Source organism: Pleurodeles waltl, chromosome 2_2, assembly GCF_031143425.1.
Source record: "Pleurodeles waltl isolate 20211129_DDA chromosome 2_2, aPleWal1.hap1.20221129, whole genome shotgun sequence".
Classification (NCBI taxonomy): domain Eukaryota; kingdom Metazoa; phylum Chordata; class Amphibia; order Caudata; family Salamandridae; genus Pleurodeles; species Pleurodeles waltl.
The window spans coordinates 506989-530776 of record NC_090439.1 but is presented as its reverse complement, the minus strand read 5'-3'; the positions used below and the strand labels follow the sequence as shown (position 1 = coordinate 530776).

The following is a 23788-nucleotide window of genomic DNA, read 5'->3' as shown; positions in this document are numbered from 1 at the left end:
GGAAATAGGTGTTATAGGCATGGGACGGGTAGCCTCCCAGAGCCTCTGAAAATGCTTTGAAGGGCACAGATGGTGCTCTCCTTACATATTCCAGTCTACACCTGTTCAGGGACACCCAGTGCCTGCTCTGGTGTTAAACTGGACAAAGGAAAGGAGAGTGACCACTCCCCTGTCCACCACCCCGGGGGTGGTGCCCAGAGCTCCTCCAGAGTGTCCCTGCATTTTGCCATCTTGGATTCCAAGGTGGTGCAGCATTCTGGGAGCACCGAGTGGCCAGTGCCAGCAGGTGACATCCGAGCCCTCCCACGATAGGTGCTTACCTTATGTAGTGGGCCAATCCCCCTTTCAGTGCTATTTAGCGTCTCTTCTCTGGGTGTTTCCTCAGATTCGAATTGCAAGACGAGCAGGAATCCTCTGCATCCTTTACTTCACCTTCTAGACAAGAAACTGCATCTGGACCCTCCAGGGACTCTACTAACTGCAATAAAGAAGCAAAGACAACTTATGCAACATTGTATCTTCAGCTCCCTGCCAGCAACCGTTTTCAGGTTGTGCATCCTCCGAGGACTGCCGGTCTTCAGCCTGCACCAGAAGAACAAAGGAATCTCCCTTGAAGTGAAGGAGTCACTTCCCTGAGTCAGAAGGCACCACTCTGCAGCGACGACCGGTGGCGTGGGTCCCCTCTTCCGACAAAGTGCTTGGATCCAGCAACATGGGTGGTGGACTGAGGTTGTCCCAATGGTCCTAAGGTCCAGCTGTCCAACTTTGGTGGAGGTAAGAGCTTGCCTCCCCACACAAGACAGAACCCCCGTGCACAACAGTTGCCAAGGCATGTGTGCGACGTTCCACCAAAGTTCCTCATGCACAGCACAGCTCCGGCCCCCAGCACTCCTTTCTGGGACACACAGCTTCCTGAGGGGTTCTCTGGTGGCATGGGATCCCTTTGTGTCATGCTGCGTGGGCCTCAGTTTGCTCCTTCTTTGTCCCCATGCTGTGGGAATCCTGTGTGCGCTGCCTGCTCTTCTGAGGGCTCTGTGAGTTGCTGAGAGCCCTCTCTGTCTGCCCCTCATGGGCAGAGGCCACCAGGCCCCTCCTGGTCCCGAGCAGCACCATTTTCCGCTAACCACAAGCTTTGTGTGCGCTAAGGCTTGTCGGCGGAATCCAGCAATGCAAACCAGACTGCAATCATCCATCCAGCGTGGGACATCATCTGCACCAACCAGAAACCCGCATCCGTCTTCTTGGGTGCACTACTGACTGTTCTTCTTCACCGGTGGTTCTTCTTTTGCACCTTTATCCGGGTTATCAGGGGCTCCTGTTCTCCCTGGACTCTTCAGTGCTTCTTGGACTTGGTCCCCTTCTTCCACAGGTCTTCAGGTCCAGGAATCCATTATTGATGCCTTGCAGTCTCTTCTGGTTCTTGCATTATTCTTCTATCACAACTGCTTGTGTGTTCTAAGAAACGTACTGTGATTTACTCCTGTTTTCCTGGGCTCTGGGGTGGGTTCTAGTGCTTACCTTTGGTGTTTTCTTACACCCCCAGCACCCCTCTACACACTACACTTGCCTAGGTGGGAAACTGACTTTTGCATTCCACTATTTTAGTATATGGTTTTTGTTTCCCCCCAGGCCCATTGCAACCTATTGTGATTTTCGCTATTTGCACTGTTTTCTAACTATTTTCACAGCTATTTCTGCATTCTAGTGTATATACTATGTAGTATAGTCTCTAAGGTATTTTTGGCATTTGACTTACCAAAATAAAGTACCTTTATTTTTTGTAACACTGAGTATTTTCCTTCATGGGTGTGAATACTGTGTGACTACAGTGGTATTGCAAGAGCTTTGCATGTCTCCTAGATAAGCCTTGGTTGCTCAGCTACAGCTAACCCTAGACAGCCTGGCTTCCAGACACTGACTACATTTCACTAATAAGGGATAACTGGACCTGGTATATGGTGTAAGTACCTTTGGTACCCACTACAAACCAGGCCAGCCTCCTACAGTCTCTACTAGGACAGGCCACACAACCGGTCACGTGGCCTACTCTTACCAACATAGCACCTTGCACATAGGGCCTACCTCTTACCAACATAGCACCTTGCACATAGGACTAACTAGGGCTTACCTTAGGGGTTACTTATATATAGTAAAAGGGGAGCTCCAGGCCTGGCAAGTACATTTAGATGCCAGGTCCCTGTGGCAGTAAATAGGTCTTGAGGTGACATGTTTGAAAAAAATATGATATCTCTTCTTTTATCGGAGGACAGATTTTCCAATCTCCCTTGGTTTTCATAATTTTTTCCAATTCTTTGTCACTAAATCATAGAATATGTCTATTTTATTGCCTGGGATGTAATCTGCATACAGTGAGATGTTTAGGGAATTGGTGATGTCCATTTCTTTTGGTTTGCCGCTAGACCCTATTCCACACTGGGTCTGGAAAGCTAAGGCAGATGACCCTCTCCTGGGCCTACCAAAGGTGTGTAATCAATCCTTTACTACAGATATGGTCCTGCTAGTGTGGAAAAAGGCACTTGTTAAACCATTGTTGAAAAAGCCAACAGCCGATATCAATGACCTTAGTAACTATGGACCCATTTCTGAACTGCCATTTCCAACAAAAAATTGTTGAGAAATACATTAGCAGGAAGCTAGCTAGATTACTGGAGGAGAATAAGATATTGAAAAGTGAACAAACAGGTTTCAGACCAGGATACAGGACTGAGACAGCAATAATCCATGTGTTAAAGGACATGAGAATGACAGTTGATGAGGGGAAGTGGCAGTACTAATTTTATTAGACTGATCAGCCGCCTTCGATACAGTTAACCATTGGATTCTTCTGGATAGGCTGAAGGAAACTGGGGTAGAAGGCAAATTTTAGGATTGGTTGGAATCTTACTTAACAGAAAGATTCCAAGCCATTGCACTACCCCCTTCCCAATCTTAGTTTACAAAGTGGAAACATGGGGTCCCACAAGGATCAGCAATAAGTCCTATTATTCTTAATATATATTTGTAGCCCTTTTTTAAATTGATTAGATTATGTGGAATCTCCTTTGATAACCACACTGACAACACTCAGGTTATTCTTTCACTGCACAACAACAGTACTTCTCAAATACTGACTACATGATTGAGCCATCTCGCTATTTCGAACAAACAGAATAAACTAAAATTAAATGAGAGCAAAAATGAATTTTCATGTTGTAGAACGGTGAAAATGGTCTTCCCTCTCACATGAAGCCTTTACCTTGGAATGTGACAGAAAACTTGGATACTGCTCAAACCGTGCAGCATCTCAGAGTACAAACAGAGGATAGCCCATGTAAATAAGATAGTGGCAACTTGCTTCGGGCTGCTGAGGAACTTAAGGAAAATGTTCTGCTTCCTACCTTAACCACTGCAAAAAGAACAAGTGATGGACAATGTCAAACATTCACCCCCAGTAGAGAGATCTGGGCCTAAATCCATTGTTTTTTTGCTGCCCATGCCATTCCAGTTTGGACCCAGCTATATGCAAATCAGTCTTGACCCTGTCCCCCATGGGAACACTCCAGCCCGAACTGCCAGGCCAGGTCAGGTCTTCCCCAGACTGGAAACATGCATCCTGGGACCGGTTTCGGGGTTTCACCCCTCAGCCAGGCTAGCTTGAATCCAGTGACATGGGAAGCAAGGGACCCACGTCTGGGCAAACCCTTCCCACATAGGGCGACAAATGCAAAAAGAACAAGTGATTGACGGAATGCTGAACAATGTCAAACATTCACCCCCAGTACAGAGATCTGGGCCTAAATCCATCAGTTTTTTTTGCTGCCCATGCCATTCCAGTTTGGACCCAGCCATATGCAAATCAGTCTTGACCCTGTTCCCCATGGGTACAGTCCAGCCCGAACTGCCAGGCCAGGCCAGGTCTTCCCCAGGCTGGAAACATGCATCCTAGGACTGGTTTCGGGGGAAGCTAGTGATACAAAGTGCAGTACTCAGTAGACTTGATTATTGTAATGCACTATTATTAGGCATTCCTGATTACCTATTTAAAAAGACTGGAGAGGCTGTTAAACTGGCACTCAAATCTAGGTTTGACTCAGCATCAGAAGCCCTGACAGAGCTGCACTGGTGGGCAATGAAGGTAAGAATTGTGTTTAAAGTGCAATGCTTTTTTTTTTTTTTTTTTTTTTTTTTTTTTTAAGAGCCATGAATGGAAGTGATCTGGCACTTATGAAGAAGCTGTGCCAGTACAGACCGCAGAGACAGCTACGTTCGGCGTCGGCAGACTCGATCTGTGTTCCGAGATTGTAGCTTAAGTAAGGGGGAAGATTCTTTCAGGTGAAAGCTGCTAAACTGTGGAAAAATGTCCACTTGCTATGAGGAAGAAAGAAAATACGTTCAGCTTTAAACGAAGGCTAAAACCCTGGCTTTTTCCTAAATAATGGCTGAATTAAGATCCTAAGGGAGGGGGGCAAAAACAAAAAACAAAAAACTGACCGCTGTGTTGCATTCTCCGGTTATTTTTAATGGTTCCCAGTGCCAAAATTACTGAAGTGAACATGTGCTTTATAAATGCAGAATAATAATACTGTACACAGTCTTGCTTTTGGTCTGAAATTATTGTTCCTGTGTGTATCTATGACACAGTGTTCCAACACATGTGTTGGAGTTAGGTCTTCCATCCCTTCCTGAACTTGTAAATCTATATTCCTTAGATCAGTTATTTGGTGAATTCTCATGTGATTGGTCACTTGTTTTTCAACTTGCTCTCTTTCTTTCATTGTATTCTGTGTGTGAATCTTTGTTAGTTTCAACTTCCTTGTTAATTTGTATATGTCAATTTTCTTGTCTACTTTTATTAAAATGAGTTTCAGGACAAAAGGATAGTCCCTTGTCAAAACACCAACTTTTGTTGGTGTTCTGGGATAGCTTGAAATATTCACCAAGTTGTTTCTCAGGATTTACTTCCTCTGATTTCAAAGAGGATATGTTCTTCCTGTTCTTCTCTTCTACTGCCCTGACACGCCCCCATTGTTTTCTCTTTGGTTGATCTGAAAAAAAACCTGTCACATTTCTTCCACAAACATGGATGCGGTATGTTTCCCCCCCCCCCCCCAACACTTCCTTCATTCTCTGATCTCCTCATAATCTCCAATGATGGAAGAGAAGTTTCACTTTGACCTCCAGTCATTGGTTTATCATGGCCCCTCTGTTAATATTTCAAAGAGTCTTGCAAATGTGTAGATTCTTGCTTGAGCGTAATCATTCTTCTCTCTTGTACATTTTCGCTATTTTCGTTTTTTAACTTCGTCTTTGTCCAGTTTTGAATCTACTTCCTTCTTCCATAGCTTGTTTCTCCAATTGAAAAATGTTCTCCTCTAAATCCTTTATCTCAGTAGATAGCTTATCTAAATCTTTTTTTGTATATTTTAATCAGCATTCTAATCATGTTCTTGGAACATTCCATGTTGTTTTGACCCCACTCCTGTAGCATCTCTGGGGTAGTACCCGGGTGGTTGGGTATTATAAAGATTCTAAGTCCTCATAGAACTTTGTCGACCTCCAGATATTTTTGTATTGTAATAATCTAACAGTTCTTGTTTGTTTCTTTTCTTACTCTTTTCCCTAATTGAAAAAAATAGTTCCTTCAGGCCCATCTGTTTTTGAGGTGTTTGCACTTGCCCCTACACTGGCTGTGCTTATGCCACTTTTATTTATAATAAAGAAATAAAAAAAATTAAAAAAGGACTGCCTCTTTTGACATTTAGCTAATCTTGCTTCCATTTTGTTGGTGATGATTATCTCCTTTCTTTCAGAACATCCCTGTGCTGCTCATGTGGTAAGCAGTGGGTTAATCTCTCCCCTTGCCACTTAGCCTGTCTATTCAACCTTTTTTTCTGACAAGCAGGTTGATGTTTTCTGCCAAAATAAACACTTCTGTGTGGATTACACTTTGTATATCCCCGTGTACTTCAAAAGTGCATTATTTTAATTCCTTTTTCATAGGGCCACAACATTAGAACAGAACATTTTACTGCACATGAACCGTGCACAGCCCCCTTACTAGCAATCAGCAGTGGAAAAGGAATAAAGAGAAGACAGTAACATTCAGACATTACATAAAACTGCACACACAAGAAATGTGCTGGAGGTAAGTGCCTATTTTACATTAGGCAACAATGTGAGTACTGCTCACTTAGGTCACAGTGGGGGTGAAGGAAATATGTTTATATATGTGTATGTATACTCAGAGGATACATTGGACAGAAACACTGTATAACGTAATAAATGTTGGAATGCTAATTTTGTCTTAAGAAAAAAATATGGCCAGAGCATTTATAGAACAAGAAATACTACAGAAACCAGAATGCATCTGGAGTTGTAAATAGTATGTAAGGGTAACATAAATGATGGACTAAGCCATAATCAAGACTGCAGGTCGAAACAATAGCTTTTTATGAAGCAAAAAAACAGCGTTTAATCTATTTCTGGAGTGCATCCCGGTTTTGGCATACAAATTATATATACCTATCTTGGGGTCAGCAACAGTGTATATATAAGAACGCTACCAGTAGATTATCAAGCCCTGAGAGAGTTTGGAAATTGTGACCGATTAATAGATGTCAGGGACAACCAGGTATCTATGTCCATAAACCAACACCCACCGGCTGACACAAATAGTGACCATATATGCAGATCTCCATTTCCACACAATACAGTTTTAGTTACATTGCATACAAGAGTCACACTGAGTGACTGTGGGGGAAAGGTACAGACAATAGAATGAAAAATATGCATATAGGTGTCATGCCCACTTCATCTGCAAATATTTTCTATTAAATAAACTACTTGACGTAGAGGAACAGCTAGTGTTTGATGCCTAGTCAATCTTTGATCTCTACTTGACAAGTCAAATATACTGAGTGCTGGAAAACTGCAGTGGCATATGCATTGTCGAGCATAATTGAGGAAACAGAAACAGAAGGAGCAGACCTGAGTGAACAAGAAAAAGTAAGTGCAAGTTGAAAATCAAAGAGTTTTAAGTTGAAGATACTCAAGTCCTGTATGGGAGGACCCTGCAGCAGGTGAATGGCAACACAAGTTTATGTACTTTTGTTTTGCCTGTGAGAATCTAGTCAAATATTTTGGAAATTGAAATTGCATTTGAATTGAGTTTTTAAATCACATTACAATTTCTCTCTTGTTCAGTTGGCAAACTAGAACTAAGTTAGTGATCAGCAGATTATGATCTACTAAGAGACATTTAAAACTGATTTTGATAAAGCAGCTAAACCAATTTTTGACAAGTTCTGGAGAAAGCCTGAAAGCTGCTGCAAATACTTCCAAAGAAGGCTGAAGACTATTTATGATTTTTATTTTGTTTGGCTGCATAATTAAATCTATTTTTATTTTTTCACTTTTTGATGTGTTACAGGCCATGGATACCAATTGCAGTAGAAACAATAGGTGCTTTAAGTATGTGTGTATTGGATTGGCAGTTGTAGGTGTGTCGATAAGTTTGCTGTTGATTGTAAGCATGAGTGTTTCTGATAAAGCTAAAACTAATTATACACTTCCTCCAGAGACCAATGCATTTTCTAAATTAGAGATGTTTAAGAGAGATGAGAAATACAGAGAAAGCTTAACTGTGGATATACTAGACAAACACTAGAATTAATGTATGTACTTTTGTGACAGCACATATAGCCATCAGAGGAGGGATTATTAAAGAGCAAACATTAATAAAAATGAGTCACTAGAACATAATGTGTAATAATGTATATTAAAAGGCCTAATTGAAAAACGTGTTAGAAAATAAAAAGTGCAGATTTAAAAGTGACTGCCATGGTGTCCACCATAATGAAGTGCTATGTGAATTATTAAATGTATTTTGATTAATCATAATTGTATGCATTGATAAAACATGATTAAAAGCATTGTATTACAAAACTAATGATTTGAAATTAATAGTTTTATTTCCTTCATGTATTACTATTAATTAAAAGGTCTATGTTTCAGTATTTTTCCAGAAGCACAATGTTTAAATGATGCTGATTTCACTGAAACATTTTGCAAATATTGTTTTATTAGACATCCTGTGTGACTTGTACAGTGGAAATGTCTGTTGTTGCTGCTCATACTGATCTTCCTTGAGATAAATGTTGCAACTTTTAATAGTAAGCCTTTGTTTTTTTAAATGAAGCAAAGTTAACTAAATGTCCTGTTTGGCTGCTGTCTTTTAAAAATGTAATTACATGGAAACTGCCAACCGGAGAGGAGCATAAAAAGAATGAAGAAAGAAACTGAAGCCCAGTTGAAAATGTATTGGCTGCATACTTACCCACCTCAGTCTTGTCCAATAGAAGCTCAGCTAGTAACTTTTTGGGACTTTAATATTGCAAAACTGTAGGTAATGTAAGTCAGTTAAGTTTTCCATTCTGATCAGTTTCTGTTCTGTTGAGTCCAGTTATTCAGCTCATCTATGATTCTAACAGTTCAGTTACATTAGACCCAACACTGCAGAACTGTTTTCTCTTTCCATGTTCCTGCTGACCAATGTCGACCTGATGTTCCAGCGCTCTGCTGATGAACTCTGCAGGTCTCAAGAGCGATACAACTAACATGCATTTTGCTTTTATTTGCAGGTTTTTCTCTTTTAGGAATCCAACCACTTATTTTTGGTTAGCACCATAGTTAGATGTTTTCCAAATTAATTTGTCTTTTTTGTTTTTGCATGAGGCCCACACATGCTTTTCGAATTAGAGTAATAGCTAAGGATGCCTGACCTAATGTGTTTTGAATGTATGTTAGTTGATTGTGATTAATTCAACTGCACAAACTAAATGTGTGCCGTTTCTGAGTCAATTAATTCTTTATTTTTTTTGTATTGTTCTTCTAGTGTTTTTAGTGGTAAATGCATTAGCAGGATTGAGATTCTTTAAACTTTTTGGACAACCTTTGTATTTTCTGTATTATCATCATTTGGTCTTGGGCATCCTTTACATGACTTTAGCATTGTTAATTTGAAGGCAATAAATGTCTAAACTTTACAAAACTGGTGTGGTGATTCATGACCACATACGTCATGGTGTGTGTAAGTTACTGACTCTACTTTGAATATATTGATTATATGATGTTATATTTGATGACTATTGGTTCATAATTGTCTGATTGGATAATCTCAGACTATTGTCCGAGTCAAAAGATTTGAGTTGACCTCTGAAGGTAGAATGTGTCACTACCTCATAAAATGACACTTAACATTTTATAGGTGGTTGCACGCATATTGAATGCTTGCCCTCTTGTTTAGTACTACCATTTCTTTATTACTAACATTTGACAAGCTTAGGTTTTCCACATCAGTCCACCAACTACAAACATTGCATATCCTGCCCTCTCTTTCTTCTTTAGCAATTGTTCTAAAATTAATAGGTTAATTGAAACATAGGTTGCAGTTCCCATAATTGACCAATTATGTGAAAGCCAAGGACCATAAAGACAGTTATTGCATATGTACAACTAGCTACCAAATGTTTAGGTTTATATTCTTGCTGTCATATCTCAACCTAATCTTTGTATTAATTATTTTACTGTACTTTTCATAAATTTGGTGTTGGTCTTATTTTCTTATTACCTTTCAAACTAATAAATGTTTGATCATTTGGCAACATGGTGGGAAAATATAACTTACTGTGCTTAAAGTATCTACATCTGCTTACTGTACTTAGATACAGTTGCTTTATTGCAATAAAGCACTTTAATGCAAGAAGGGGTGTAATACACAGATCCTTGATTTGGAAATGAGTTATCTTTAGCCACATCAAGTAGGCCTTGAAATAACTCTTTGCAGGCTCAACATGGATGAATAAGGTATGAGGTCTAGAAATTTGACATCATAACTCGACACAATTAATTTGACAGCCTCCTTTGTGAACCACTCACTGTCAGTTACCAGGTTCTGACTTCCCAGTTACGTATCTTTTCAATGTAGTCAAAAGGAATGAAAGCTGCTCCACTGACCAAAAGCAGAGAAATGATAAAAGTTGCCATTTGTGTACAATTTTAGAAAACCTTTTTTTGCTATCAACATAACTTTATATTCTCTCATGCCTGACCGCCTATCCATCCTTTGCCTCTAGAACATGGGTACACAAACATTTTTTCCCCAGGGGCAAAAAAACACACACAACACCTTTTCATAATACCAGTAAGTACATTAAGCCATAGAAACTCACTGTTCTGTCCCTCTCAGTTTTCCCGCACTGCTGACATGGTTGCTATTTCTGCCTGGAAAGAGAAATGCCTTCTTTGAAAACATTTGGGCATGTGTAGGTTAGGAGGTTCTGCAATGCTCCCTAACTACATCAGACAATGTAATCCTGTATTCCCTATCCCATATGCCACTCAAAGCCATTGGGCTCATTTTCTGAGTAAGAAGTGGTGCTTTCTTACCAGAGATTTTTACAGAAGGAGGCAACCGTTCTGGTAATTTACAGGGCTCAAAAGCAAACTTTCATCATAATTTTAAGTAAGAGATTTATCAAGCAGAACTATTCCAACCCAATGTACAATATTCACCAAAAAGACCATTTGCACTCTGGACAATAAATACATTTACTGAGTCTGAATGTAGTACCTTGAATTATGTCAAAATGTATTTTGGTAATCAGTGTAAAAGGTCTCCTGATAAATGTTGATTGTGTGTGCCCCCTTTAGATAGGGGAACCCTGGAGTCTTTTTTTCTTTTTGAATTGTCAACACTTTTTTTGGCAAGAAAAATTCTAGCACATTGGAAAGACAGTCTGATGTACTCCTCCATTAAAGTACACACATTCACACGTGCTAATATGTTGTCAAGAGACAAAACGAACTTTTAACATTCATGTATTAAACAATGGTTATTTTTTTAATGCACACGGAATCTCAGCAATGGGGACATCATGTCCCATAAGGCCCGGTTCTAGCGGGTGGGCCAGGCCCATCCAAACATGACCTTTGACCCTCCTAGTAATAGCAAAAGAGACCACAGAGAAAGCACCTGTTCAGTGCTTCCTCCATGTCGGCAATTTTTATTTTTTTTCACTTTGGTTTATTTTAATTATTAATCAGAGGTCAACGAGAAATCTCTAGAATACATTTTATAGTGCATTGTTTTACTAATAGCTGTCTTGCTTGTGTACTGCTAGGGAGCAAAATACCACTTTTAAATGATTTTCCCTATTTCTCTACGAGACAAAACTCTGGGTATGCCTGTGAAAATAAAACAGCCCTGTGGGGACCTTAGCTCATGTCTGAGGCAAGCTGCAGTGGGGAGGTGTGTGTTGGGGGAAGAGGAAACAGAGGTTTACCAGAGCCCTCAAGAATTGTATAAAATTGGGCACACACTGGCCCATCCAAATGCACCTTGGACCCACCCAGATTTACAGTCCTGGAACTGGGCCTGTGTCCCATACACTCACCGTACATTAGTCTTGTGAGCAGAAACTGGTGCTCACTTCAGGTGGCAGCAGGCTTCAGGTGGGCGATGGGTGGCATGCGAAAACCTGGGGGGGCTTGGTCTACCGCCTAAGATGGCGGCCGCCTAATCCCGGAGCTCCCATCCCGGGCCCGCCTAAAATGCAGATCCTGCAGCGGGGTTGAGCTGCTATGTGGTGATAAGTTATCCGGAATATGGGGGAACCAACGGAGTACCCCGGAGAATGCTTGGGGCGCCCGGTTGGGCGCAGAAATAGATTGCCGGACCTGGCCCTGATCCGGGGCCACGCCGCGGCATAGATGGAACACCTAACGAAGAAGCCACACTGCGGTGAGTGAGGGGAGGAGAGCGCGTCGAGGCTGGTGCCGAAGAGGGGGGTCGGCGCCGTGTGCCTGCAGAGATTGACGGGCCCGCTCCTCGGCGCCTCCCCCTCTCCGCCCCTTGGATCCTACCTGCGAGGGTGCGAGTTGGCGGTGGGGAGTGAGGTAGTGGCCCGGGGACCGGACGCACCGGCAGCCCGTCCGTGCATGGGAAACAAAAGCAGGGGAGCGGCGACACCCCTCCGACGGAGAGTGCTACGCCGAGGAACTACCAGAGCCCTGCCCCCATTTTACGGTAGAGCCCCCATTGGCCTGCCGCCAGAAGACACACAGTGGGGACCAGTCAGCCGGAGAAGGAAATACCGCCCCAATACCAGCGGAGCCCAACACAAGATTCCGGGGCGAACACAAGACCGGACCTGCTAAGCCTGGCAGCTGAAGACACACACAGCAAGAGGGCCCACGAGCTCCAAACTACAACTAGCAATTATCCCATATAACAAGCGCCCCTCTACGCAAATACTAGCATAGACACAAGTAACAATAGGCCGCACCAAGGGAAAACAATCAGAAGACATGGAAAGACCATCCCCTGATCTCCCAATGCAAGCAACGCCACTCGGGGATCAAGCAGATAAACTGGACATTATTCTCCAGGAGATTAGAGACTCAAGGCAAGCAGGAGAGAAAAAACTAGGCTCAATAACGATCGAGTTAAATATCCTGAAGGATAACCAGAAAAAATTATCGGACAGATTGAAGCAGGCAGAATCCAATGTCGCTGAGATCCTTCCGACCCACAATGAAAACAAGAATGCCATTGAACGCATCCAACAGCAGGTACAAATGCTACAAGAACGTGTCGAGGATGCGGAGGGGCGATCCTGACGCAATAATGTACGCATAATAGGTCTCCCAGAGGGGACGGAGGGCAAGACTCCTACGCATTACATAGAACACTGGCTCAAGAAAATAATGGCGGACAAACTGTCAACCCACTTTGCAGTAGAGAGGGCACACCGTATACCAGGAAAGACACCCCCTCCAGGCGCACCAGCGCATCCCTTGATAGCCCAGATCCTAAATTTTAGGGACAGAGACCTCATACTACAGGTGGCAAGAGACCTGGACCCTATCACAGTAGACAATACTCGAATCTCTCTATACCCTGACTACACACTAATGGTGCAGAGGCGCAGAGCCTCTTTCCAGATAGTGAAAAGAGGCTACGAACTGAAGGACTGAAATACGCGCTACTATTCCCGGCCCATTTAATCAGAAAACACACTTTTTTGACACATCAGACTCTGCATGTGACTGGCTGGATGCGTCCTTTCCTCACCTTGGGAACGAGGAGCGTGATGCCCTACCCCCGAGACAGCCCCATCACTCACATAAGAGCGGACATGGTAGGATGCAATCAACTCGAAAAAAGACTGGCCCAACTATGCTGCAGGTCCTGGAGGGCCGAAATGGGGCACTGCAATCAGCATACTCCTTACAAGAGACAGATTCCTCCCCGCACAGACCTACTTCATCTATAGACAGCGCCACGGCATCTGATTCAGAAGGCAGCTCAGCGTTGTTCCCTGCTGTCACCCCGCAATCAGCCCGCGACCTCTGAAGGAGGACACAGTACTCCGTGGGTGCCGCTGTGCACCTGACGCTCGCTGGGTTTGCTTCTTCCTTTATACAGGGCGGGCCCGGACGGTCGAGAAACGTACTCCTCGCCATCTACCAAATAATTGGCTGGCCACAGGCGAGAACTATTGACAGTACACCAGTTAGACCCCCAGAGCGCAAGCCCCCTTTCTTCGTAGACGCTTCTCCGTTGGTGGCAACGATAATGGTTCTATATAACACAATGGTTTGGCAAAGTCAGTTTGAGCTTCGCCCAGTATTCAGTTTAAAAAGTCAAGTTGGAAGTAGATTTAGAACACGGACATCAACACACATCATATATATTATAGCAAGAGGGACACCCAGTAACGCAGATTTCTAAAGAGACCACTGCAACAATATCTCGATATGACTGCATTACTTGAATACAATATTATCACCTGGAATGTACAGGGAAAGGGATCCGTTCAAAAGCGACAATTTTAGCTCAACTAAATCGTCGGAATATACATATAGCCTATTTGCAGGAAACTCACTACCCATGAAGCGTCAAAACTCCATAAGAAGTGGCAGGGCCAGCTCCTACACACAACATATTCTGCGTTCGCAAGAGGAACAGCGGTATGGATACGCGCTGGGGTACCATTTGAAATACTAGAGACCAACAATGATGATGAATGCTGTTACACACTGGTCAAAGGTAATCTAGATGGGAAACATATAATACTAGCAAGCATATACGCCCGAATACTGCACAGGATATATTCCTGGAGCGCTTGTCAAGGGTACTATTGCAATGGGCTCACATCCCATGGATAATAGGCGTAGACTTTAACGCGATGCTAGATATCATAACAGATCACACCACGTCCCCATTGTCAGGAACTAATCCACAACGACAGGCAGAGGCATTGCATAATTGACTACAAGGATGGTCACTGACGGATATTTGGCGAGCTAGAAACATAGGTATAAGAGAATACTCCTTTTATTCACATCCGCATAAAGTAACACATGAGACTACATCGGGTAGTGTGCACTACTTCAATATAGACTCAGATATCACAAACCACATATTAAGGAAAAACATTAGACCATAACCCCCTCGAGATGACGCTATTATGGGGGCGGAGATCTACGCCGATCCACACATGGCGTTTACAGCCATCAATACTGGAAGATGATATCTTAAGAAATTAAGAACAGATATATCCCAAGCGATCACAAACTTCTCCGACAACACAGGCACAGCATCCTCTCCATTACTCAAATGGGAAGCATTTAAAGTGGTGATAAGGGGTGTGGTGATGGGAGCGACAACTGGAGTACGTAAAGTACTAACCAGGGAATTAAAATTAGCAGAAAACAAGCTACAGACATTAGAAAAAAAGGCGATACTAAGACCCTCATCGACTAAACAGCTGCAAGAAGCTAGAGCCGAACATACAGAGCTTGTGGAAAGATTACAGAAAATAGATTATAGAAAATACCGTGAATGTATCCACAGCGAAGGAGACAAAGCAGGGACTCTATTGGCGTGCCTGATTAAAGCTGAACCCCCCCAACTCCTATCCTGCAGATTATTACGCCACAACAAGATACAATAAATACACAACTGGGGATAAATAATGCCTTCCATTATTATTACACGACTTTATACTCAGCCCTAACAACTATAAATCGAGCCGGGATAGAGGTCTTCCTAGCTGACATTAGGCTACCAACACTGACCGAGGAGGCCAAGCTGCAATTAAGCGCACAGATAACACAAGGCGAAATAAAGGAAACAATCAAAAGCATGGCGCGGAATAAAGCACTAGGTTCAGATGGGTAACCATCTGAATTTTACTCCCTCTTTTGCCCACAACTTGCCCCACAGTTAGAAAAATTATACTATTCCGCTCTAAAACATGGAGCTCTTCCAGATACAACTAAACAGGCAATAGTCACCTCACTATTGAAACCAGGAAAAGCCACAACTGATATGTCATCTTACAGACCCTTATCTCTGTTAAATATAGAATATAAAATATTAGCAAAAATACTAGCGCAACGACTGCTTAATTACATAGATAGCCTGATACACACGGACCAATGCAGATTTGTCCCGTCCCGTAGTACTTCTCTGAACATTTGTCGACTGTGCCATGTAATGGACGTTGCTAAGAGTCATTACCCACATGCAGGATGTGTGTCACTAGATCTCAGACAAGCATTTGACTCCCTGAGCTGGGAATATATGTTTAAAGTATTAGAGAGGTTCAAAGACCCCCACGACTACATATGCTGGGTTTGGTTATTATACACCTCCCCGACAGCAAGAGCACGCACTGGTCAGAACATCTCAGATACCTGCCATGTACAAAGGGGCACCAGGCAAGGATGCCCGCTATCCCCCTTACTGTTCATTATGGCGATAGAGCCACTAGCCTGCAAGCTACGACAAGACGGTATAGACTGGGGAATAGGCACACCTGGGACCAATCACATAGTATCACTATATGCGGGCGACATTATTCTATATGTGAAAGATATGAGACAGAACCTAGATGCCATAGCACAAATATTCCCAAAATTCATGCCACTATCAGGACTAGCTATAAACTTTGACAAATCAGTGCATTCTCCCTCACTGGCCCACATGCGAGAAATACAATCACATTCAGCGACAAACACCTACAATTAGCCTCAGACACATTCCGATACCTCGGCATACAAATTTACCGCACCCCAATAGATCTGATGGAAGGTAATTTGCTAAAAGCGATGGCTTCTCTTAGATCAAAGATACAATTTTGGGCATCGCTACCAATATTAGTCGCAGGTAAGCTCGCCCTGGCCAAGATGGTAATGCTACCCCACTTGCTATATTATTTTATGAATCTACCAGTGAGAATCCCAGAAATTCACTTTAAAACCCTTAACTCAATGCTGGTTGACCTGATCTGGGGGCAGGGTAGACGTCGTGTAGGCCTGACCAAGCTGCAGATGCCAACAGAGAAAGGAGGCATGGGTGCACGTGACTTTAAGGCCTATTGTATAGCAGGTCAACTACAATGGCTGGCATATTGGCTAGCCGGAAGAAATTTACAAGAAATTGAATACACCCAGGAAATGTTAGATAAAGGTCACATACATTCCCTGTTATGTCCTGGCCTCAAAGCCCCGAAGCAACTACCACTCTTATTACGAATAGCCTTGCAATACTGGAAAACAGCGCTCAAATATACAAATAAAACAATCCCATACTTCCCAAATACCCCACTTCTGGGACTACCAGTAAACACAGGTATACTGTCCCAACGACAACTACAGAAGTGGTCACAGGAAGGCGTGGACATGGTTGGGGTATTCTTCAAAGACCAGCATCTACTAGTACACACAGACTTTACACACGAACACAACTTGACTTCATCGCTCTTTCTCTTACATGCTACCATACGACACTATATTAAAAACCACTGGGCCCGAGACAGTAAGGAACCCCTCACACATGAACTTGTAAGCGCTGTTTACTCAGTAGGACATGGCAGACATTTGATAAAATGGCTGTTCTGTGGGTTGAAGACCCATTTATCACCGCCCCTAACCCGACTAAAGACTAGATGGGAGACAGATGTTGGCAAAGAACTGTCAGAGGATGATTGGGAGACAATTCTGAAATACCCTAGTCAAATACCACGTAACACTAGATTTAAATTTATACAGTATGCCATTCTACACAGGGCATATCTCACACCGCACAAGATACACTTGCTATACCACAACGCATCACCAGGCTGCCCCAGATGTGGCACTGAAGAGGCAGACTTATTACACATACTCTGGAGCTGCCCGGCCATTGCCCAATTTTGGAATAGTGTAACAAATGTTTTGGGAAACGTATCAGGCGCCCCGATGAGCCTGACGGTGGAGACATGCTTGCTGGGCTTGCTCCCACGCCCGAAGAAGGAGAAAGCACTCCCATAACTAACAAATCTAGCACTCATATTAGCAAAACGCTTACTAACCAAGCGCTGGAAAGCTACAGCGCCCCCACGGGTGTCACAGTGGTGTGCAGAGATGCTAGACTAGGGAAAGGTAGAAAGTACAGCTCTTAAAAGAGAAGAAAGTAGAGAAATGAGAAATTACCCCTTGGCGGATGAATGGATGAGATACTAGAGAATTTTGTGACAATATGTAGAACAGAAGGGTTTGAAATTAATACATAGTGATGCCTCTATATAAACGCACAATGAACGATCTGATATTGGTAATTCTAAAATGTGCCCCCCCCGCCCGGTGATGATAGACACATATACTCAGACAAACACATGCAATACATTATCCAAAGATATGACCAAAAGCAGTGGTCATGGAAAAGTACATATACTTTACCCCTCAAAGTAAAGATCGATGATGTCAGATTTAGTTCAAGTTTAAGAAGTTTAGTTGTAATCAAACCAGAGTAATGGTAGAACTTGATGATTAAAGGTTACATATTACGCCAGTATCATGTACACCACACCACAGCTGAGAAACTTGTATTGTATCTAACATAAGAGCTTATATACCGAGCCGGAAATGTTAACTCTCAAAGCCATTTGTACAACCAGCAGGGCTGGATCAATGTCTATTTCTCATACAAAAATGCCCAATGTACTATATATATATATATATATGTAACGTACTGAAAATATCAATCAATAAAAAGATTTTAAATTTTTTTTTTAAAAAGGGTGGCATGCGAAAACCTGGTGGCGAAGGTAGCAGGAAGCTGCCAAAAACGCCCTGTATAAGTTAGCTGCAAGCACTGACTTTTAAGGGGCCTTTGCTTCCCTCCAGTGGCCAGGCTTGTGACGATACTGTTAAAGATAGAAGAGGGCCGTGGGAGCATGCGCAATGAAGCCACTATTGTGCATGCTCCAACTGCCCTCATGTTTACAGCCCCCATTGTAGCGTATTCTGATAAGTGGTCCGCGGGCCGCCATGGTAGGTCAGCGGGCTGCTGGCGGCCCGTACTTTGAGTACCACAGCTCTAGAAGATTGATGTAATGAAGGACCAATAAGCCATATTTCTGCATAGGCGCTGAACATCAAGTGAAAAACTTTCAAAATAGCCACATCTGGCCCATTAGCAAACAGCAACTTACATGATAAAAACTGGGAGCCTACACTTACAAAAAGCAAAACTCCAAGGCCCCGCAGGCAATGTACTGCTTGCTAAATATCCCAGACTGACTGAAGGTGTCAAATCACATGGGGTGTCTTAGAAGCTAGGAAGTGACTCGTTAGGTTTTTCTTTGAACAGTGAGCAGACCTGCAGCAGAGTCTATCAAATGCCACTGCGGGGCTGGCAAAACTGATGTCACATTCCACAATCATATCTAGAATTGGTATGAATGTGGACCAAACAAGAGGCTGAGGCTTCCAAAAAGTTCAAAGGATCAGTTCTGATTATGTAACATCATTGAAAGATTTAAAGAGCTGCGTACAGTCACTCGCACTTTTGAAGTGTCGTACTGAAACGATCCGTTATCTCAGACTTGCACTGAAAAGAGCAACAGAACTAAATTGGAGTCAGTCATGCAGCACGCCCATTAGATATCTGCCACCACCGCAGCTTAAAATATGATCAAATTAAGTAAATAAACATACAACTGGCGTCTCTGCAGAGCATGCATTAATAGGGTGGTCACTTGACACTATTAAACAAATGGTGATGGGAGCAATGCTTGCAATTAGTATAACCACTGGTAATCGCGTGGGGTAGCATCCCAACTCATCATTCTTTTGCTCACCATGCCATCTCACTTTGGACCCAGCCATCAGTGTGAATCCTGCTCCTATTGCGAACAGTCCTGCTCAAACTGCCAGGTCCTCACCTAAGCACAAGCAACCTAGGACTAGTTTCAGCCTGATAATGGCTCATTAGCCAGGAATAGCTTGGTTCCAAAGGAAACAGTGAGCATGGGACCCTCATCTGGGTATACCCATGCCACTTAGTACCTACTAAAAGGTGATATATGTTTAAGGTAACCCAACTCAATTATACTTGTTTTGTCACCCTTAAAACCATGGAATGCTGAGAGAAGAAACCAGGATTCAAATTGCAGACCACGAAGCAAACAAAGTTCCTTGTAATAGATGCATTACTCAACTGAGCAGCAAACAACCATCCCAAACGGCTTAATGCAATCCTTTTGACGAATGAAAAAAAAAACAACAACAAAAACTGCAGTCTGCAGCTACATACATAGCAGACACTGTTATGTATAGATGATCCTTGGGTGTGGGTATACGTAGTGAAGACAAGAGACCTTTCTTTGTTGATCTTAATTATTACATTGGTATTAACAACGATTGTTTCCAAACTACTGTAGAGGAAACATTGCACAAAAACCTCCGTTTCTGGTTTGTACGTTTTTGGTAAAAAAAAAATGAATTTTTTAGAAGAAGAAGAAAAAGCCACTTACCTGAACTATACATTTTAGGACTACAGAAAACAAAATTAAGTAACTTTAGTACGTAACGCGACTGGTCGGTATAGCTGTCATATCTTGACAGGCATTGATCTATCTGTATGGCATTGTGTCTTTCAATTACATTTTGTTTCTATGGGTGCTGGTGGGCAATCAATGAAGACAACGCTTGTATCAGCATGTGATAAAGCTATTTTCTTCATGAGCCATAACGTGCTTGTCTTTGTCACTAAGACAAAGTACTTCTACCAAATCCCTTGTCCCTTCTGGTAGGTCACAGGCAATAAAATCTACAAAGATGAAAATGGGTAAAGAAAAGTGGTCCCATGCCCTGGTAAAGTAGGAGAAATCTAATCTTGGCCAATAAACAAATAAAACTAAAGCAGTTGGTGCCACAGGCTCCGCACGCTTCTGAAGTCCAGGGCATCTGCACCTCTGCATTATCTCACTTTCGTATCACCTTTTTTGCATACACTCTCCGCCCGTCTCCTGCTTCCTCATCTTAATTCCAGTCTGTATATATACTATCCTTATACGATTCTTGTACACTTTTCTTTATTCCACCCTTCCAGATGGAGTTTTTCCCTCCTAAAGGTTATTAGTCCCATCGTTGCTTTATTTCTTTTTCAGAACGCCTCCCTTCCTCCCTCTCTTGTAGAACACTTCGCACACAAGCCCATCTCGACGATTATTCTCTTAATTATCTTGTGTCTCATTTATTTTTCTCAGTGTTCTAGTACTCCCTGTATCCCTCTTTGATCCTTTTCTTCACGCAGCTTTTTTCCTTCTATGTATTAACATTTTCACTTGTCTCCTCCATCTCATTTTTTTTCCGGCACAGTCGACATCTCCCCTTTGAATTTACTTTCACCTTAAAGGTTACTAGATGGCCTTACCGCACGAGGAACACGATTTTCCATTCTCGGGCTTCACTTTAACAACCGATTTTGGAGTTACATTTCTGGTTCACGTCAACTAAACCAACTGCGCTACCACATCTAAAACCAACTATTCAGAAAGGAAAAAGCCAATACTCTAACAGGGTGTACCTAATGACATGAAGTCACCTGGTATACATTTGTACACATACAACCATAACAAAACTTCCTAGCTATGCGCCCCCCACCCACAACTCTTGGTTTTCAGTACATTTTACTTTAGGTCTCCATCTGCTACTCCCTCTCCTGAGAACAACTGTTTCACTACTGCCCAATGTTCCTCCTGCTCTGCTTTTAAAGGCACATTTGTTATCATCATGTTGCTCACACACTTCGGAGCTTTTGAGTTCCCCGGGTACACACAAAGTAGCTCATCCCGCCCAGGATTTCTGAGGCTCCTCATCTGACTGTGATGCGAACCTAGCTTTTTTCATTTCGTATTCTGGAACTTCTAGTCCTGCTTTTAATGAGTGACACTTGACTACAACCCCCAGGCCGAAGTGTTAAAAAAATAGGCTGGATGAAATAATCACACATTGCCCTATGAAACTGGAGTACTCTGTAACCCAATACATGACTCACTGTTCCATTATGTATGCATAGAACTGTCCGCGAGCCCCATTATCCTTTTCCTTAAGCTTTATCTCCTTAATGCCTCTCCCTCCTCCTAGTCCTCTCTAACCTAGGTTTTTCCTTTGAGTCTTTTTGCTGGCAATTACAGGCGCCACGCGCTTTTCTGCACACAGATATCCGGGTCAGACAGGGACAGAAATTAGGCCCAGGTACCAAATTGAGTGACTCCAATATTGAATAAGAGCGCTAAAAAACATCCCGCGTTTGCAATTTGGGTTTCAGCCTTTAAAGAGACGCTCTATACGTTTTCAGACGGTATGGGAGGCTGCATGCATTTGAGCTTGTTGTAGGAAGTGTTTGTGGAAACATCAGGAACACAGTTCTAAAAATCGACCCCCGAACCATAAAACAAGTTTACGCACTGACCTAACGAACCACCCCTTCGGGCACTACCCAGCTACTTTATATGCCAGTTCGACCCTGCAATAATTGCATACTCGGTACCAGTGCTTAATTTGTAAATAAAAACGTGCCGGTGCTCAAAGCTCTCTTCTCAAACACGCGGCTGATGCAATAAAATGTGCGAGCAGAGAATACTGAGGCAGCGTAATCCCGAAGCCCTCTCGGGCCTCATTAATCCATTTACAGCCACTCCCTGCCCCTTCAGCTCACTCTTCGAGTGTCCTGTTTTTCCCCTTTTTGGCGCTTTTCAGTTTTTCTCTTCCCCTGTAAGTGTATTTTGCTCGCAGTAAATTCTTGAAGCAAAAAAATAAGCGCCGACCCTCAAAAATAAGTGCCGGTGCTCCGCACCGGAAACAGCAAGCACAAATTAAGCACTGCTCGGTACCGTGGTCAGGCTGACCCGCCCAGCTCCAAGACGAGCACACTCACGTTCATCCTGCGTCCTCGACTCCTGAAGTACGTCCTCTCCCAACGAGCAGGCGATATCTGCCAGCAGATCTCAGGCAACGCCGCCACGAAGATCCGCCTCTAGAGTCACGCACAGGTGAGACTTAATGCCCTCACCCTCCTCGCAGATACCACTGGCTCTCAGAGCGACCGCAACATCACATTATCTTCCTATTGGTTGAAATGATGGACTGGAAGAAGCTACTTCACAGTCACAGACTTGTCCCTGGCGAAAGTTATACGGCATATCTCCTCTGATAAACGATTTGAAGCCCGTTTGCGCGAATTATCTGGGAAATTAACGAAACCGTGTACATTGATTTGGTTAGAAACAAATCTGATGCGCATCGATGTGAATAGTTCTGAAATATGCCATAATTCAATTAGGTATTCGGGAAAAAAAACATGCGTGCAGAGTTTTAAAGGAGGCGTTCTGCCACGTAAAATCAAAGCACACGATAATTAGGGAGCCCCCCAGCAACCTGAAAGCTACGTGATTAACGACATGAGTGGAAGAGATGTCCAATCTATTTTCAAAGTAAATCCACCTGTGTCTCAGTACGTGCGTACTTGCTGCCTAGGCTTTAACCCCTTCGCTGCCAGGCCTTTTTCCTCTCGGGTGCCAGGCCTTTTTTTTTTGGCTATTTGGACAGTTCGCGCTTAGGCCCTCACAACTTTTTATAAACATAAACTACACACGCCAAATGTGCGTCCTTTTTTCCCTAGGGTTTGTAGGGGTACCCAGAGTTTGTGGGTTTCTAGGGGTACCCAGAGTTTGTGGGTTCTCCTGGAGGACACCAAGAAATTAGCCAAAATATAGCAACATTTTCGTTAAAAAAAAACAAAATGGGAAAAAAGGGCTGCAGAAGAAGGTTTGTTGTTTTTTAAGCCCTGAAAATGGCATCAACAAAGGGGTTGCAGTGCTAAAATAACCATCTTCCCAGTTTTCAGGAACAGGCAGACTTGAATTAGAAAAGCACATTTTTCAACACAATTTTGGCATTTTACTGGGACATACCCCATTTTTACTCAGTAAAGCCTCCTTTCAGTTAGTGACAGATATGGGTGTGAAACCAATGCAGGATCCTGGACAACTAAACATTTTTAAAAAGTAGACAAAAATATGAATTCAGCAAGGGGTCATTTGTGTGAATCCTACAAGGTTTTCCTACAGAAAATAACAGCTGAAATAAAACAAAAATTAAATTGAGGTGAAAAAAACAGCCATTTGTCTCCACGTTTTACTCTGTAACTTTTTCCTGCCGTGTCAGATGTTCAAAAGCAATATACCATTACATCTGCTGGACTCTTTTGATTGCAAAGATATATAGGGTTTGTAGGTTCATCAAGAACCCTAGGTACCCAGAGCCAATAAATGATTTGCACCTTGCAATGGGTTTTCATTGTATACCGGGTATTCAGCAATTCATTTGATGAAATATAAACAGTGAAAAATAAGTATCAAGGAAACCTTTGCATTTCCAAAATGGGCACAAG

At 42.7% G+C, this 23788-nt stretch overlaps 1 protein-coding gene across 1 annotated transcript in view; it reads right to left on the bottom strand.

The window, feature by feature from the left end:
* The window catches only part of SYCP2L (synaptonemal complex protein 2 like), a 557328-nt gene extending 534855 nt beyond the window's left edge, over window positions 1-22473 (bottom strand). The window contains exon 1 of the mRNA XM_069221230.1: window positions 22274-22473. Within this exon, the coding sequence (XP_069077331.1) occupies window positions 22274-22279 (6 nt within the window). The 5' untranslated portion in view covers window positions 22280-22473. The remainder of the gene's footprint in view (window positions 1-22273) is intronic.
* Window positions 22474-23788: the final 1315 nt, after the last annotated feature.